Source organism: Benincasa hispida, chromosome 12 (genome assembly GCF_027475165.1).
Source record: "Benincasa hispida cultivar pf3 chromosome 12, pf3_genome.v1.1, whole genome shotgun sequence".
Lineage (NCBI taxonomy): Eukaryota > Viridiplantae > Streptophyta > Magnoliopsida > Cucurbitales > Cucurbitaceae > Benincasa > Benincasa hispida.
This window is the reverse complement of record NC_143489.1, coordinates 30719797-30739928: the sequence shown is the minus strand read 5'-3', so window position 1 is coordinate 30739928 and position 20132 is coordinate 30719797. Positions and strand designations below refer to the sequence as shown.

Sequence of the window (20132 nt, the reverse complement as noted above, 5' to 3'; positions counted from 1 at the left end):
AATAGGTTTAACCCCCATCAGGTTGATCTACAAGATACCAAACCGAATTGAAGTACATCGACTCCATTTCGAGATCCATAACTTTGATCCACTCATCTTTGTCAACATCCTCCATTGCCTTCTTATTAGACAATGGATCTTCAACATCTCTATCAGCTACCATAGCTAGGATTTTTGTTAAAGCCGTATAACAGACAGGCATGTTCATAACCCTCCCACTACATCGAGCCTCCCTCAACACTTGAGGTGGATTTGACCTACTAGATGATCCAACTTCAACAACTCTTATTGAGGTATTGGGTTCTTCAACAACTCTTGTTGAAGGTTCGATAGTTTCTTTGGAAAGTTCATCCAACACTATTTTGCTACGGGGCTTGTGCTCCTCTATATGGTCTTCTTTTAGAAAAGTAGCATTTATCGACACAAACACTTTATTTTCCTTAGGGTCAAATAAGTAACCACCTCTCGTTCCTTTGGGATAGTCTACAAATAGGCATAGTTTTGAACGAGATTCCAGCTTCTTAGGATTTGCCTCAAGCACATGTGCTAGGCAACCCTAGATTCTAAAATGACATAAGCTAGCTTTACGACCATTCCATAACTCCAAAGGTTTTCTCGCAACACTCTTGGATGGAAAACAGTTCAAAATATATGTTGCAATCTGTACTGCAAAACCTCAAAACAAATCAGATATGGAAGCATAACTCACCATAGACCGAACCATGTTCAACAGGGTTCGATTTCTCCTTTTTGATACATCATTCTGCTGAAGTGTACCAGGTGCTGAGAGTTGGGATACTATTCCATGCCCTATCAAATAATTATGGAATGTACGATCTGAAAACTCTCCACCTCGATCGGATCGAAAGGTCTTAATTGTTCTATTTAATGCATGTTCAACTTCGGCCTTAAACTCTTTGAACTTTTCAAAGGATTCAGACTTATGTTGCATTAAATAAACATACCCATACCTTGAATAATCATCAGTAAATGTGATGAAATATTGAAAGCCTCTTATTGCTTTTACATTCATTGGACCATAGAGGTTTGAATGTACAAGCTCTAATGGTTCTTTGGCCCTATGACTTTTTTTTATAAAAGATCTTTTAGTCATTTTGCCTTCAAGGCAAGACACACACAGGTAAAGAATTTTCTTCTAACTCGCTTAGAAGACCATTATTTACCAATCTCTCAATCCTATTGAGATTAATGTGCCCTAATCTCATGTGCCAAAGTTGGGCATTTTCTTTAGGAGAAATTCTAAGCCTTTTATTTTGAGTTACTGTTGTTTTAAATATTTCAGTGTTAAGGAGGGCTTTAATTGCTAACGGTCTTAGCATATAAAGATTGTTTTCCAACTTAATAGAACAAATATTAATACCATTCTTTGAAATAAACACTTTATTTATATAGAATTGAATATAATAATATTGTTCTAACAAACAATTTACAGAAATTAAGTTCCTCTTCAAACCAGGAATAACATATACATTTTTTAAGTAAAAAATATTTATTCTATAAAGTCAGTTGGAGATCTCCCACTGCCACAGCTAAGACGACGTGCCCAGTTCCAACCCACATTGTCATCTCCCTAGCTTTCAGTTTCCACCAGGAACTAATTCCCTAAAATGAAGAAAAAACATGGTTAGTGGAAATTGAATGAATTATCCTAGCAGAGTCATCATTCTCCACTAAACAAGTCTCCAGTATAAGTAAATCATATTTACCTTGCTTGGCCTTCTTCTTTTCTGCCAAGTATTTGGAACAGTTCCTCTTCTAATGTCCACCGTGGTTGTAATGGAAATGGATTCCCTTTGAAACTTTTGCCTTCTTGCCCTTCTGGGCAACAGGTTGTGGGTTAACTTTCCCCTTTCCACCTTTCTTCTTCTTCCACTTTTTGGTGCCAGAAAAAGAAGGCACAAACTTCGTCCCAGAGGTTGAACCTCTAAAGAACTTCTTAAAGGATGAAGCAACATTTGCCTCACCTTTCTGTTCCTTGATTTTCATCAAGGATTGAAAGGTCTGTAGCTCATTGAGCAAGGTGGTCAGGTTGTAGTCAATCCTGTTCATCACAACATTGCTATAGAACTGTAGTTTCGAAGATAAAGTTAATCTGACTGGCTTCATCAATGACAGACTCATTCATCTCTACCACGTTAAAGTGGACCATCATGTTGAGAACATGTTCTCTAATAGATGCCCATTCTTGCATACAGGCATTGAAGATGTATGTTGAGAACATGTGTCTGAGCTGTGAGCATGGGCTCATGCTTCTTGGCCAAGACTTCGAAAAGGCTTGCCAAGATATACGCCTGGGCCTTCTCGTTTGCCCGTATCCATCGGCCATATGCTTCTCGAACATTTCGAGCAGCATTTAGCCTTAGTTTGTCGATGGCAAGATTAAGAGTCACGAAAGTCATAATGAATAAATTTGCTGAAACCATACAAATTATTTATATTCGTCTACTTGCATTAACCCATTAGGAAAAGCAAATCAAATTTAGCAAAACAATCTAATGTACCCTAAGTGACATCTATTTTTCAATGATGCTTTAGTGAGACAAGACAAAAGCCATCGTAGGGTCAAGATCCCCTTCACTAAAATGAGTCTATCTCAACCAATAGACAGAACAACTCCTTGTTACTATAACCATCAATCACCATTATTCGGTCCAATAATAGTTAAACTCGCTTAACATTTCTTGTAAGTGTAACCCCTCATTTTAGATTCTAGAGTTTCGTCCCAATGAGCTAATCATAGAGAAAATCTGATTGGGTCAAAAACTAAAGTAACCCTTATCCATTTTTGGAATTTGAATAAAGTGTCATGCAAAAGTGTCATCCGTAGGGGGACACTCAAGGTGCCACGAGGTTGTAGATGAAACTTTACTTCAAACTAATGAGGGAGACCGAGGGATGTGTTGCCACACGTCCTACTCCCACTTACTATAAACACTCTCTACATTTACCTTGATACTAATCTATACAAACACCATCCGTAGGGGGACACTCAATGTGCCTCAAGGCCGAGTATAGATCTCACGGTGTGAAATTTTAGGGAGAAACGTGAAGAGGATAAAATGAAGTATCAAATACCCATTTTCCTCCCACTGCTTGTTTTACCTAGGGTTAATTAACTTAGAAAAATCCGGCTACTGATTTTAACTAAGTGATTGTTTAATTTGCCCAAAAACAACATTTGCTTTGGATAGTTAAAGAATTTTGATTAAGGTTTATTAAACACTTTTAACAAACGTTAATCAATGATTTCATGTTTGTAACAAATCTATCTAATTCACCTTTCTAGGTCAGTTCCTAGGAAGGGGTGTTACGTTTCCGTCAACTTAAATACCTCAGCCTAGACAGAACTAGCCTAAGATAAAAGATCTCTTATAGATACATTTGTTACAAAGTTAATCTTTTAATTAAAACCAATTTAATCCTATTAAATTAATTAAAATATTAAACCAAATTTCTAATCTCATTAGAAATATGATCTTAGGTCTATATGATTCAAATTTTAAAACTATTTAAAAAATGAATTTACCTAAGGTTTGCATGCAATTCTAATTTATCAATTTTAATATCTAATTTCATTTTGTTATAACAATTATAAGGAAATGAAATAAATCAAAATCATACATTGCATCTATTGACATACTTAGTAAATTATAACAATTATAAATTACCTAAGTAATGTCATGCTTCATGTAATTTCACTTCATTACTGACATATATAATACAAATTAATGGATCAGGACTGGACACCTAAAAAAAAAAAAAACTAACTATTGCAAATTAATAGTCATCCGGTTCGAAATAGGTGAATTGGGCCTTGAACCACTCGAACTAGACCACGTACTGATCGAACCAGCCATGAATCGGTCCAGAAGAACCTAATCAACCCGAACCGAAGAACCCACGAACCGAACCGGACTAGCACACCATGAACCACGTGCGAATCGGAGCTGGACCGCACGTCTTCTCTATTGGAGCATCGCGATGTCATTGAAGAAACTCTTAAACAAGAGTATCCATGAGCGGGTTCAGATCTTTCCTATTTCATTGTGACCGAATTACCACACACACATTCTAACAAATAGATATGCATTGTAACACTGATTATAGGCATGCTTTAACAATTAAAATACAACAGATTGAGTAAACATACCAGTTGAAGACTATCTTCACTCGAACTCAATCCAGCAGAAGTGACTTCTCTACGGTCCTTATCGCCCAGCAATTAGTTGCCTAACAGCACCACGAAAGTCTATACGAACGATAGCGCACGAACAAGTAGCAATCGAGGACGACAACACCACTTGAAGCCTTTGGTATTCTCGGAGTGAGAATCCAAAGAGTGGACTTTGATGGAATTGGTAAAGGGAGGAGGAAAAGTTAATCGTGTAGAACGAACAAACAAGTGGGAGATTGTAGATGACTATCTTATAGTCAGGTGCTTGTTGTTTAGAGAAAGGTACACGGTCGTGTAGATTTTACTAAGCGATCGTCTAGTAATTAGTTCAATTATATAATTAACCAATTCAATTATATCATATATAATCGAAATCCCTCTTGTTAATTTGAACATTTGTAACTAACCCAAAAACTGATTCTCGACTTTATCCAAGTTACCAAGGGGACCTTATGAACCTATGGCTCGAAGCTCCAATGGTACGTGAATAGCTGACTAAACTCTTTAGCCACGAGATCCACCATCTGTTAACTGTCAGATATTCCACTAAAGACCAACAGCTGAACTCTTCTTACCACAGATATATTTCTGTGCCCATCGGATATAATTAATCATGAGTACGATGACCCTTAACAGATGCTTGTAAGTATAGCTTGTCCAATTTACCTTGCCCATGTAGTTACATCTCACTCTTTAAGTACCACTGATTCCTCTAACGAACAATACAACATAGTCTAACTATGTGTGAACACCTCTCGGACCAAGAGAAGATGTGTGGCGTCATATCGTTCAAGCCCTGGAATCAGCCCTTAAGGGAGCTATCTATCTACTTGCCCCTGCTTCAAGGAAGGAGTGAATTCCATCTTGTGTAGCTAAGTTCCCAGCTCCCAAATCAGACGAATCCCAAAAGTGGTAGGTTTGAGTCGACGACCTGGCCACTCGCACCCATACAAATTAGAGGACCGCCCTCAATGGTAGGAGTTCCCAACTCACTTAAGATTGAGGTCATGTTACCTATGATCATCCTAATGAAGTGAAGTCTCTGTCATGAACGATGTTATATAACGAGACATTAATACTTCGTGGTTAGGTCTTATAAAAACTATTTGTATAAGATGCCCCCGCTCGCATGTCCCCTACAAGAATGATCAGGACCAGACCATCTATGATAAGTCACAACATTTGTGACCATTCCACAAAGCAGGCCACATCCGTAGCATTACTAGGATAAGGTTTCCCTCTTATATCCATATACAAGACCATTTTGGTTATCACTTAAGACATGATCCACTTGTATGTCACCACATACATGCTGAAGTTACATATAGATAACTAGGGAATTTAGGTTAATTGGTTTGTGGTAAAGCAAATAAAACAAACAATTGAGTAAAATCAAGAAGTGAAGTAAAATACTATATATTATACATCACAAGCGTTCGTACAAACTGTTTACAAACTACAGGACACAAGACTTTAGGACATCAACCCCAGTAGCCATGCCCTACCGTAGTAACGCTACAGAGAAGATTTTCATCCATCGTATCGTAACATCGCGATGCTACTATACAATTACCCATTGTACAGTTTCGAACTCCTTGGAAATGCCTCCAATTTTTGCATCATTTTCTCCAAAAATCGATCGGGAACAGCACGAACAACTTAAGAACAGTAAAATACATACTTGATAACAATTTTATACCCCAAAATATGGGCCTTTACAAAATAATTTTGTAAAATGAAAGCGATAAACTAAATGCCCAATCCTGAAAACATCCATAATTGCAAGAAAGAAACATTCATCATAATCATCACATGAATATATGGAATGCTAAATCCCACCATGAAACTGTAAAATCATTCTGAAATTTTGAAAAAAAATTGGGCAAAAAATCTTGCTCTAATACCAATTGATGGAACCGGTTAAGGTTCGTGAGCAGAATGGGGATTGAACCCAAATCCTAAAACTTACAGAATAAGAATTTTATAGAGAAGAAACAGAAACCATATGCATTTAATTAGATTTACAGCATGCTTGGAGAATTTTATAAAATAAATATGGGTTTAGAAAACCCTTACCTTTGAAGATTGATCTTCAATGGAAATCCCTCGAACGGAACAAACACCACCATAAAAGCTACCTCAATATTCTATGGGTGAGAATCTAGGAGTTTTGTGGGCTCTGCCTATTTTGGAAGAAAGGGATCTTGAGAGAGATGAGAGAAATAGGAGAAAATCAGAACTTTTCTATTTTTCTATTTTCTATATTTTGGTTTCTATGAAAGCCATAGGGAGAAGAAGAACAACCGATCCCCACTATCATGATTAAGAGAGAAAAGAAGTAACTCCCTCTAAAAATGATTTTTAAAAAATTAAATTAAATAAAATTAATTTATTTTTAATAAATTAATTAATATGTATTTATATGGTAACTACCTTATCATATAATATATATTAAACTATAAATATCATATAACCTATCGTTTATATATTGTATCAAATACAATGTAACATGTAGTTTCATTTCTTTCTCACCAATGACTTTTAATATAAATCATATTTATATTAAATTTAATTATATGAATCCAATTCACATAATTAATATTTGAATCATATTCAAATATTTATTTCTTCTCAAATAAACTTTATATTATAATGTATCAAATACATTATAATAATTATATCATATATAATTAGATTAAATTAATTATATCACATATAATTAACTCCCTCAATTATTTGAACAATACAAATTAATCCAAAAATTTATTCTCATTAATTCCCATTGAGTTATAGAGAGGACCTCATGGACCTGTAGCTTGAAGCTCCAACCATATGTGAATAATTAATTAAACTCTTTTAATTAAATTAGTCACCATTCGTTAACTGTCGGGCACTTTACTAAAGAACGACAGCTGCACTATTCACACTACAGATATATTTCTGTGTCTATTAGATTTAACCAGTTAATACTACAATGACCATTCACAAATTGCTCGTAAGTATAGTTGAGCCAAAATTACAATTTTGCCCTTATAGTTACATTTAACTCCTTAAGTACCACTGATCCCTTAACAATAAATCATGGTCCAACTATGACCAAACCCCTCTCAAGCCAGGAGAGGCTGTGGTGCCACATTATCCGAGCCCTGGAATCAGCCCTTAAGGGAGTAATTTATCTACTTACCCCGACGATGGGGAATAAGTGAATTCCTTCTAGTGTAGTTGTGTTCTCAAGTCCCCAATCAGACGAATCCTTAAAATGGTAGGCTTATTGAGTCGGCGATGTAGCCACTCTCACTCATACAAATCAAAGGACCTTCTTCTTAGGCAGGAGTTCACAACTCACTCAAGATTCAGGTCATGTTACCTATGGTCATCCTAATGAAGTGAGTCTCTATTATGAACGACATTATATAATGAGACTAGTCATTTCATGGTCCGGTCTCAAACAAACTCCTTTGTATAGTATACCCCCACTCACATGTCTCTACATGAATGATCGAGATCTGATCACTTGTAGTACCTTACAACAACTGTAACATCTACAAAGCGGGTCGTACTCGTAGTGTCACAGGATAAGGTATCCAGCCTTATCCATCTACTACAAACCATTTAGGTTATCACTTAAACATGATCCATCCATATGTCTTTACATACATGCTTAAGCTACAAGATAATATTGGATGTTAATTTATTGGTTTGTGGATTAATGAAACTAAATGTCAAACAAAACATCACATATTTTATTAGATAAACAAAATGTTTGTACAATACAATTACAAACTATATGACCTTATGAGATTTGGGGCACCAACCCTAACACTTTTACTCTAACATCACAAGCAAAGCAGGTATGTTTTTATCGAAGACTCAAGTAATTCACAATAACATGTTATGTTGCATCCTCCGAGTCAGGAGTACGATGATCATATTAATGAAGATGAGTTAGGGGACATAACTTTAAATTGTAACAATTCTAACAATGTTGCTACAAATGCATTTGATGAAATGGACGATGAAGTTGATTTAATCTACATTCAAACTGACTGTGATGGCATTTAGATAGTCAATGAAAATAAAGAATGGTATTACTTATGACAAGGCCAATTTTAGATGATATGAAATTTTTACTTATATATTTATCTTAGTACTTCCATTAGGATATTATTTCATGATAAATTTTGCTTATAACTTATTTATTTTTTTAGTTCTCTAAGAATATTTATTTTCATTGCAGGATAGTTATTGATGGACTCTATTAATGATGACCACTTCTGACTTGATGGTGACAATGATGATGTAGAGTTGGATGATATTTTATAAACACCGTCTAGTCAACGATCTGTCCATGGTCCTACCACAATGATTCATTTGACAAATTATATCGGATATAGATTGGCGGGTTGTTGAGTGCAATAAATATGGTCAATAGATTAGTGAAAATGTCACTCAAATGGTGAGTTACATCAGGACATGTGTTCACCCATCGGGACATGTTTTCCTTTAATTTTCTAAAGACTTTATTTATGTCGATTTTGTTTTTAAAATGTTAAAACAATATTTATCTTTTATTTATTTATTTATTTATTTTTAAAAAAATGACCTTTAAGGTTTAACTAGGGTCCTTATAAACCTAGTTTAAATCCATGGATTTTATATAAAGTTTTTGACGGTGGAAAAAAAAAAAAAGTGGACTTTCCTCCCAAAGAAAAGAGTCGGCAAGTTCTTTCTTTTATTGGACTATTTAAGTTTTGCTAAAACATTATCAATTTTAAATTTTGGATTACTTTGGATCTTTTTAAATAGAAAAAAAATATTTAAAATATTTAAATTTTATAATAAAAAATTTCAAAACTACACACTTTTGAAACTTTTTGTTACCGAGTGTAAATATTTTTTAGATTATTCTATTTATAAGATTTTCTTTTACAATTTACATTATAATCCAAATTCATTCTATTACGAGCCTTTAAATAGTCCTCAGGTTTCCAGGGAACTATTCTTAGTTTTGAACCTTTTGATTTCATAGTTATTATACTTTATTTTCTTCCAGACACTGGTATAGTACTTTATGCCTTGGAAGTTCAATTAATTAGTGAGGTTATTCAAGTTTCTTTTGCTTTTATTTACTTGTTTCCACATTATTATTAGATTGTTCGAAATAAGAATTGCGGACAATTACATATCAATTAAAATGCCGAAATGCTGGTGAAGATTTAGCAACATATTCTTACTTATTATATATACTAATATCCAAGTATTTGTTACATCAGAAAATAGGTACAAAATTAGCAAGTTGCTAGTTTAACTTAACCATACCAAAGCAAAGACGAGAAGCTTCAAATTCATCATCTCTTCTAAAGCACCAAATTTGAATATGTTGTCCACTTTTCAATCCCGTTTCTTCCGCAAACGCATTCCATTGTGTCATCAAACAATACACATCCCCACTTCCAATCTTCCACTTCTTCAAGCAAATCCTTCTTTCTTCAGAAACATTATCCATTATCAATACATTCATCCCTTTCTTCTTTTTATTTTCTCGTTGGCTTAGCAATTTCTTCTCCTCCTCTGTTGCAAAATCGAACAACAATTTCTCTGTTGGGAGGGACAAACGCCCTTGATTTTTGTTTAGATCCGTATCTTGGAGTTGTTTCTGAATCACCAGATTAATTTCGTAGCCACCCATTTTCACGATCCGATCTCTCATTGCCGCCGGCATCTCAAGAATCGACAAAGACTTGCTCTTTTTAGCCTTCTTGTTCATCTGTTTCTTAGTCATAGTGGTCGGCGTCGGCTGCGAAGGCTTTTTTCTTTTGTGGGTTTTGTTAATTTTTTCTGGTTCAACATAAAAAACAGAGCGTGATATCTCTACCAGAATATCCGCAGCCTCTGACATAGACATTGGAAAATCGGTTTCAATCTTAGGTTCTTCTTTATTTCCGGCACCGGAAGATCTTCTTCTCTTCGGTATGTAAATTTGGTTTAAATCAGGAATACGAAAACCCATTCTAAAGCCTTCAACCTTTGCCCCCTTTACCATTGTTATTTCTCAAATACAGAAAGCTTGAAATCGAAATAGAGTAGAAGAAATTGAACAGAGGTGGGTATTTATCTAGCCGGACTTCAATCTCCGGATTACTTATGGAAATTAAAACCTAGAAGGAATTTGATTCCTAATTCGAATTTAAATCACTCATTTTGTTACCGTTAAGAAAATCTTTAGCGGAGTGAGATTTGGTTTTGGAAAATATTAGGAAATCTTTACCTTTTGGTTTCATTAAATGCTCTGTTTCTAAGAAATGGAATCCAACTCCGATCAAACTCTGATCAAACTCCGTCAAAATCTTCTATATAAGATTTTTACTTACTTGCATTCAATTTTTAACAAAAATAGATTTTAATCTCAATATTTGTAAATATTCTTATCTCAAACCCCACAAATTCGGGTCGTCGGATTTTTTTGCTTCCGAGTATCTATCTTGGAATCCTTCTCTCTCTAGTATCTTAAACCCCACAAATTCATGTTTATAATAATAATAATTCTAAATTTTGGAGATTTAATCGTTAAGAGGTGGATTTGATAATGTTATTATTTCTAAATTGTTGTTTCATGATTTTGATTCTTTGTTTCATTTTTTTAAGAAATAGAAATATTTTATAACTTTTTTTTGTTTTACTTTCTTCGAAAAGAAAAAAAAACAGGAAACATAAATGTGTGATAATTGTTGTGTTTTTAATAGAAATAAAATCTAGTACATATAATATAATAAAGGTAAAACCAAGATTAAAACAAATACAAAATCATTATGAAGAGTTTATAGCATTTGAAATAATAATGAATATTAATTTATGGTATTGTGGCATAGAATCATTTGTCCGAGGTGAAAAGTATAGTAAAAAAATTAAAAGACAAACGAAAATTTAAAGCTAAATGCTAAAATTTAGGAGTATGAAAAATTGTTTGCTTCCTATGAAAGGTAGACCAAAATATATATTTAGATTTATGAATTTGAAAGATAAAATTCTAAAATTTTATATTTAGTTTCGGAAATAAAATACTAAAATAAAAATGAAAAGATAAAAAGATATTCAATCTTTTTTAGTACGAAAAGAAATTCAAAATTTAGAAGATATAAAAGAAATTTTTTTAATAAAAATACATAGAAAATGTCTGCATATTATTAATTGATTACCTTGTTGTATACTTTAATTAATTTGACGTACAATTAAATTTAAAATTTACAGATATTAATACTCTTATAAGTTACGATATTTAAAATATGTTAGCATGCAAAATATAAGTTGTTTAATGCAATATCTATAAAACTATCAATGACATTCAATTATTAGTGAAGTGAGAGAGATTTATTTTCAACTAATTAAAATGATTTAAATTATTGAATATAATTAATAATCCCTCGTTCAAATCTTTTAAAATTGAACTAAATAATTGCTTGACGAATTAATTAATAATTTATTTAATTATGAATATGCACGCTCTTAAATAGTTCTAAATCCCAATAAATAAAAGCCATTCAAGTTTGAATTATAGAGTGAAAAAAGTTATGGGAAAAAAAAGTTCTAAGAAAAACAGAAGTTTAAGAAAGAAGAGCAAAAAAATATGGATGGTTTGTTTTGTTAATGATTTTTTTTATTAAAAAAGAAAGATGGCTTTAATAGTTGAAAATTTTATGGAGAGGCCTTCTTCTAGAGTTGTAAAAAAAAAAAAAAATAGAGAAATATATTTTCTTAAAAAACATAGAGGAAGTAGGAAAAAAAAAAGAAAATCAGAAAGTATTTACAAATAATAACAAAATATCACAATTCATTTTATTGATTGTGATAAATTATTATTGTGTCTATCATGACACAAATAGATATAAACGGTCTATCACATATTAGGTAATATATAATAATATATAATTAATTAAATTATCTAATATATTATAATAAATACCGTTTAGATATTATATATAAAAAATGGATAGACTATGGTGGGCAAACAATTTGGAAGCTGAAATTTATCATTTTGGAGGTCCTCGCATTTCATTGAAACTATACATTTTGATTTTATCATCTTTCAAAATAAAACTATACATGTGACCATTAATTCCAGTTTCTCTCCCTCTCTAATTTTTTTTTTTTCTTTTTTTGGCTTATGAGTTTGAATTTGTCATATACCTGGCAAGAAAGAGAATATATTTTGACCTACCAATATTTTGAAAGGTTATAAATAATATGTTAGATTAAGTAATTAATATATAATGGTTAGATGAAGTTTACATCCGCTTTTCCAAAAAGGAAAAACAAATTATGAAGTCTACATCTTGAATGTTTAATGTAATGTCATAGGATTAAAAATTGTTAAGGGGGCTTAGCTTACCAACATGAGTTACATTGAGTTGGTATATACCAACTCAATGTTTGGTCCACCAACTTTAAATGTTGGTGGAATTGATTTGGTATATTTTACCAACTCACCTTTAACTCTTTTTCTTCTAATGTTTTCAATGGCTCCACCCATCGGCTATTGTTGGTGACTATCGCTGTCACACTCTCAGAGCCAACATCGGACTCCGACAACCACATCCAATGACAATTCCTACGACCAACTTCACACGACCAACTCCAACAACCAATTTCGAGCTCCGACAATTGCCTCATGAAAACTCTGGCAACGAACTCTAACGACCACTTTCGCGTGATCAACTCCGACAACCAATTTCGGGCTTCAACAACCACCTCCCGTTCGACCAACTTCGAGCTTTGACGACCACCTTCGTGTGACCAACTACGACAACTAATTTCAGGATCCGATAACCACCTTCGACAAAAAACTACGATGTCCTACTCCGACAACCACCTTCTAGGCTCCGACAACCACATACGACTGTGAACTCCGACGAAAATCACCTTCGAGCAACCAACTCTGGGATTCGACAACCACCTATAACGAAAAACTCCGACAACCAACTCCAATACCATCGTTATGTGACCAAGTTCGGACTCTGACAACTATCTCTGACTACAAAATTCGGCAAAAATAATCTTCGATGATCAACTTCAACGACAACCCTAGCACGACCAACTTGGGGATTCGACAATCAACTCCAATACCACCTTCATGCAACCAACTTCAGGCTCCGATGGCTCACCTCCGACTACAAACTTCAGAAAAAACCATCTTTGATCATCAAAATCGACAATCACTTCTGACTATTATAAGACTGATGATTATTAAAGTATGTTGTAGGGTTGTTGATTATATAAATAATAGTATGTTGTCTACACTAAGTGCAATATTTATATTTAGAAATTTCTAAAATATATTTTTATTTAATTGAATTCGCATATCAAATGACTGTTATGAATATTTAGAAAAGTATATAACCATATAACAAAAAAACCATATATTTGAGATATTTTTTGGAACATTTTCTAGCAAGAACAGTGATTGAGATTTGTTATCTAATGATCCTCCAAATTTGGAGGAATTGAAAATGAAATTGTTGAAAAAATGTTGTGGCGTTCCATTGGCTACTAAGAGGATGAGGATATTCAATTAAAAAAATTTCATGGAGAAATTTAAGAATAAAAGATTTTGATTTCTCTGTTTTTCATTTTATTTAACTATATTTCTGTAAGAAATTTAGTAGGTTAATTGTTGTTCATTACCAAAAAAAAAGACAGAAAAAAAAAGAAAAGTTTTAAAAATTAAAAGAAAAAAATTGCAATTCATATTTTATGCAACCAAAGATGGTAGAATTATTGAACAAAAAAGTTTCAAAACAAAAATAATAATTATAAAAACAGATTACTAAGAGTTCAAAATATGGTACCAGATACCTTAACATATGAACTCAACTCTACACACAGACATATGAAATCCAGACATCATATCTCAACTCAATGTCCTAATTATTTTTTCACTTTTTAAGATTAGATATAAAACTAACAAATATGTTATTTGATTTGAAAAAAAGATCCACGATAAATTTGAACTAAGTTAACTTATATCAATTTTAACCTTAAACTTTTAATTTCATTCCATTACACTTTAAACTTAGATAATATTATAATTATTACCTTATTGTAGGCTTTCATTTTAAAAGATCATTAAAAAAAGAATTATTTTCATCAGTATCTTATAAATTATAAAATATATATTTGGTATAAAATTGACATGATGCAAGCAATAACAACCGTCAAGCTAAATTCCTATTGAAATTTGCAATTTCTTATGGTGGCATCTAATAGTCAATTGTGCCCATTAATCAGATTTAATTTTGTTCAAGCTCAATTTTCATCCAAATAAATTAGTTTTATTTATTTATTTATTGGTTTGAAAAGAGTGAGGGAATCAAGAAAGCAGAAAAAAAAACAAAATGCATAGATGAGACAAAATATATATAATATATATAATTCCTTAAAAAATATGAAAAATGAAATAAAAATAAAAGCGTGAGCGGCAGGATTCGAACCTGCGCGGGCAGAGCCCACATGATTTCTAGTCATGCCCGATAACCACTCCGGCACGCCCACTTGATGAGCTTAAACTTGATATTTTCTATTATCTATTATAAAATTAATTACTACCTTTTAAATTTATTAGAAAAACAATAATGGGAAAACATACCTAGATAGTACTACCCTGACCAAAATCTTCGCACAGTATGATTTGGTAGATTATTAAAATAAGGGTGGTGTGATAACATTTTCGTTTACTATTTCTTGTTTTTTTGTTTCATGTTTCATCTTTTTTTAGAACAATGAATAGAAATATATTTGATAATTATTTATGTTCTCTATTTCTTGAAAAAAAAAATAAGCAACATAAACTTATTTGATAACTATTTTTTTTTCTTTTTTCTTTTTTAATAATATAATATAAAAAAAGATGTGTCATATATTAAATATAAAAAAAGAGATTATAAAAAATTTATGTCATCTAATAGAAGTCTCGTTGACAACTAAATATAATAACAAAAAGTTGTATCATATCATTCATATGTTGCCTACATTTGATCGTCATTGTCATCTCTAACTCAAATCATTTGTCTTAAACTAGTATGATACCATGTGTGTTACATGTGTTGCATAAAGTTCTAAAAGAGAATTTAATTATAAAATTTTAATAATACAACTTCAATTTATGAATAAGAGAGTTTTATTTTTTTAAATAAATCATGAAAAAACGAAAATTATTGAAGTTGGGTGAGGAAAAATAAAAGTTATTTTAATGGTGTATATAATGTATTATAAAAAAATATATATATATAAAAATAAAACATGTATAAATGAAAATATAAATTAAAATATTTTGTACTATTTTAAAAAAAATGTGATAATTATTATCTTAATAAAAAAAAATTGTTTTATTTTAATATGGATGATTTGATTATCTTCTTAATTACGAACCTCAATATGAACAAAAATATTATTATTATTATTTTAAAATTCGTGGTCACTTGGATAAAAAAATGTACTTGATATTTATATTTGGATTATTTGATTATTCTCTTAATTTTTACTACTTTTTCTTAAATTTCGTGATAATTAATTATCTTCTTAATTTTAAACTTTATTTTAAACTAAGTTTTTTTTTTAAATTTCGTGTAATCCTTTCTTATTTTTGTTTAAACTTTTTTATTGGATGGTTTGACTCCTACTTTTAAATTTTAAATTAAACAAAAATAATTGTTTTTATTTTTTAAAAATTTTTTGTTATAATAACCTCATAGTTTGGTTTTTTTTTTATTTTTTATTATTGATTATCTTGTTCATTTCAAATTTTGATTTAAACAAATACTTTTCTTTTTTTTTTTTTAAAAAAAAAGAGATCGTGATAATTTTTTCTTGTTTAATACAAAAATTTTGTATTAAATTTGATTAGCCCCTTAATTTCTAAACTTTAATTTAAACAAAAATATTTATTTTATTTTTTAAATTTGTTTTGGTTTGGATGATTTGATTATTAGTTTAAACTAAAGATTTTTTTTTTTTTTTTTTTGTTATAATCATATCTGTATTATTACTTTTAATTGATTTGGATGATTTAATTATCCTAACTTCCATTCTTTAAAAAAAGCTTTAATTTCAACAAAAAGACATTTTTTTTATGTAAACAGGAACCACAAACTTAATCTCATTTGATTTGTAAGGATCTTTTTCATGATTTTAAACTTTATTTCAAGTTTTTATGAATTGGTGTATACTTACAACAAATTTGAAAAGAGAAAGAAATAACAAAAGCATGAAAATAATAAAAAATATCATAAACTCCAAAACTCATTAATGTGCATTTACAAAAATTGTGAAAAAACTACAAAATCATACTTTTTTCTCTGTCACTTTGTCGGCCTATAAATTGTTTGAACATTGACAAATTTCTTAAACCTCAAAATTAAAGGTATATTCTCCACCATGTTCAATATGTAAAAATTAGTAGGTGAATCGATTGCGTTTATAGAATATATATATAACTTATATTAAATCATTATACATGTTTTTACAAAATTGAAAAAATGAAAAAAAAAAATGAAAAAGAAAGACATACATTAAACAAAAAAGAGAGAGAGAAGGAACTGATATGTTCCTAAAGAAGATAGAAGAGATATTTGAAATAGAGAAATTAAATTTTTTAAGAAAGGAAAAGAAACATTGGAAAATGTTGCTATTAACAAAATTTTAAAGTATATTTACAAATAAATCTCTACAAAAAAAAAAAAAAAAAAGAAAGCAAAGAAGTTAGAGAGAGCCCATTAACAAAACTAAAAAAACAAAAAATTAAAAAAAAAGAGAGAGAAGGGAGAGGAGAGGAGATACCAAAGGAAAAATGAGAGATTGAAATTGGCTATTTATAGAGAAAATTTACATATCAAATCATAATTTGATTTTATTCTATTTTTTAAAATCACTTTATTTATAGATAATATGTGATTTAAAAATATCACGAATAAGAGATTAGAGGATTAAATGTGATTTATTTTTACTTTTATTTTTATCTTTATTCAATTTGAAGTAGATATTAGAGATAAAATGTGATTTAAAAAAAAATCATGAATAAGAGATTATAAGATAAAATATGATTTTTTTTAAAAAAATATTTTATTTATAGAGAAGTAGAGATTATTAAAAATAAAATGTGATGTTTTAAAATATTTTTCGAGAATTAGATATTAGAGTATAAAAAGTGACTTTTAAAATTTTTCCCTTTATTTAATATGAAAGAGATATTAGAGATAAAATAATAATTTTTTAATAATTTAAATGTGAAATTACGTAAGATATCCTAATTACCATAAACTAAAAGGGGCAAACAGGGAATTCAAATGTTTCTCCCTCATAGTCCCTTTTAAAATTTCGTTATAATAATCTCATAGTTTTATTTTATTTTTTTTTTTTTTGATTATTTGATTATCTTGTTAATTTCAACTTTTGATTTAAACCAATATTTTTCTTTTATAAAAAAGATACTTTCTTATTTAATAAAAAAACATTTTATTGGATATTTGATTAGCCTCCTAATTTTAAATTTTAAATTAAACAAAAATATATTTTTTTAATTTTTTTATTTTGGTTTGGATGATTTGATTATTTTCTTAATTTTAAACTTTGATTTAAAGCAACGTATTTTTATTTATTTTTTTTTTGTTATAATTGTATTTATATTAATTTTCTATTTGAGTTGGATGATCTAATTATCCTCCTAATTTTGATTTTCTTAAAACTTTAATTTGAACAAAAAATATTTTTTTCTATGCAAACAGGAACTACAAACTTAAACTCGTTTGATTTGCAACGATCTTCTTCATAATTTCAAACTTTATTTCAAATTGGTATGAATTGACGTGTATTTACAATAAATTTCTATAGAAAAAGAATAATAAAAGCATGAAAATAATAAAAGATTATTATAAGCCCCTAAACTCATTGATGTGTACTTACAAAAATTAAAACGTGCTACAAAAGTATTAAAACAATCATCCTCTTCTCTATCGCTTTGTCCGTGATCCTTGTTTAAATCTTGCAGTTGTTTTTGAATTACCGGATTAATATTGTAGCTAGCCATCTCCACGATTTGTTCTCTCATGGTTGTCGGCATCTCAGGAATCGAAGTGAACTTGCTTTTCTTTGCCCTCTTCTTCCTCGATGATTTCTTAGTAGCCGCTGTTGTCGAAGGGTTCCTCCTTTTGTGGGTGTTTTCATATTTTTTGATTTCACAATTGTATAAGCTTTCAACATCAGAAACAGAGTTTTCGATGACCATTTGTGCTTGACTATTCACACAATAAAGCTGGCAAATTTGGCTTGGAAGAATGATATTTAAAGATAAATTTTGAGTAGAACAATCCATATAACTCATAACTTAGAGGAAATTCATGTCCATAACACCATCCACTTAAGCTAAATCTATTTGCTATTTCATGTGAAACTAAGATCAATCAATGACAATGATGTCTTCTTCTCAGATCTATAAGAATTTATCAAATAAAATTTAAAAGCTACTTATAGTTATTGTACACAATGACATAAGAAATGAATGGAGAAACCTTTCAAAGAAATGAATGGGAGAAAAAGGACGATAATTGTGCACTATCAATCATAGGCTAGTAGCTAAACTCGTGCTTTCACAACTTGCTTGTTCTTACCTATTTTCCAAGCTGAAAGGTATTGCCAAAAAAAAAAAAAAAAGGAATTAGTTTGTCCATTATGAGATTGAGGTCCATCTTGGTAGAGTTACGAGTGATAAACAATACGAGCAGCTTGAATCTTAGCAAAATATGACCCTCATTTCCATGCAACTGAGTCGATTTCGTCTCGATGCTTGAATGTTAAAAATTGATTTAGAATTATATTGGTATGTCTCCATGCTCTCTTGTAAGTCTTGGGTTAAGGTTAGGAAGGGGGGTTTGACAATTTGGTATCATAGTCAAGGTTTACGTAAAACCTGGGAAGTCAAGTCTAGCATAAGTATAAATCGAAATTAGAAAAAGAAAAAGGAAAAAAGGGGTAAGTTAACACCAAACCAACGTCGCGAAAAAAGGCTTACCTAGGGTATGGAAGCCAGGTAATACTAGAAACCGATCTAGGTAAAATCCTAAAAAGGATAAATATAATGATGTACAATAGGAAAACATGAAATGAGCAACAAAGGATTGGGTAGGGTTAGGAAAAGAAGTAAAGGATAATAGGTGGGCATAGGAAATATTTAGAAATAGGAAATCTCGAGGAAAGGAAAATGGAATAAAAATATTAGTAGATAGTAACCTAAATAATGTCCCCTGTAGGAAATGGATCCGAGCAAAAAGACCTGGTGGTGGTACGACTCCTGGACGCAAGAAGAAAACTGCGGCGCTAACTCAGGGGAAATCCTTGAGATGTTTGAACATAGTGTGAATAATAATATTGAACACCCCACTTCCCTAACTAATACAAAATTAGCGGAATCCCGAAATTATAAGGGATGTCCAAGATGTGGCAAGAATCATGGCTGTCCCTAATTGTCACACCCCTCTTCCTAACCTTAACCCAAGACTTAGAAGAGATCATGAAGACATACCAATATAATTCTAAATCAATTTTTAACATTTACCCTTTATCTATTAGAAACCTTGACATGTCTACAATAACCACACAAATTTTATACATGTAGTCTAATTTTCCTATACTTTCCTATTACACAATCCAAGCCATGCCTTGAAAGATTACCAAGTTCCTGGTGTTTGGTGGTTGAATGATTCTTCCTTGAACGTTCCGCTTCGCAACCTGGGGGGGGGGATAAAAGAAAACATTTAGAAAAATATGAGCTAATAAGCCCAGTGAGTGGTGCCTTTTAAAATATCAATAACTTTAATTACAAAACATATTTTTGGGAAATCATCACATAATCAATAATTTACTTATAACCAGTGCATACATATTTTGTAACTCT

General features: G+C 30.9%; 1 protein-coding gene and 1 non-coding gene across 2 annotated transcripts; both read right to left on the bottom strand.

Moving 5' to 3' along the window:
* Positions 1–9494: 9494 nt before the first annotated feature.
* Positions 9495–10370, bottom strand: LOC120067480 (putative B3 domain-containing protein At3g49610). The gene has a single exon (XM_039019034.2). The coding sequence runs from the start codon at positions 10236–10238 to the stop codon at positions 9495–9497; it is 744 nt and encodes a 247-aa protein (XP_038874962.1). The 5' UTR covers positions 10239–10370.
* A 4288-nt stretch (positions 10371–14658) lies between these two features.
* TRNAS-AGA (transfer RNA serine (anticodon AGA)) lies at positions 14659–14740 on the bottom strand. The gene has a single exon. It is a non-coding gene; the product is annotated as a tRNA-Ser (tRNA).
* Between the last annotated feature and the right edge of the window lie 5392 nt (positions 14741–20132).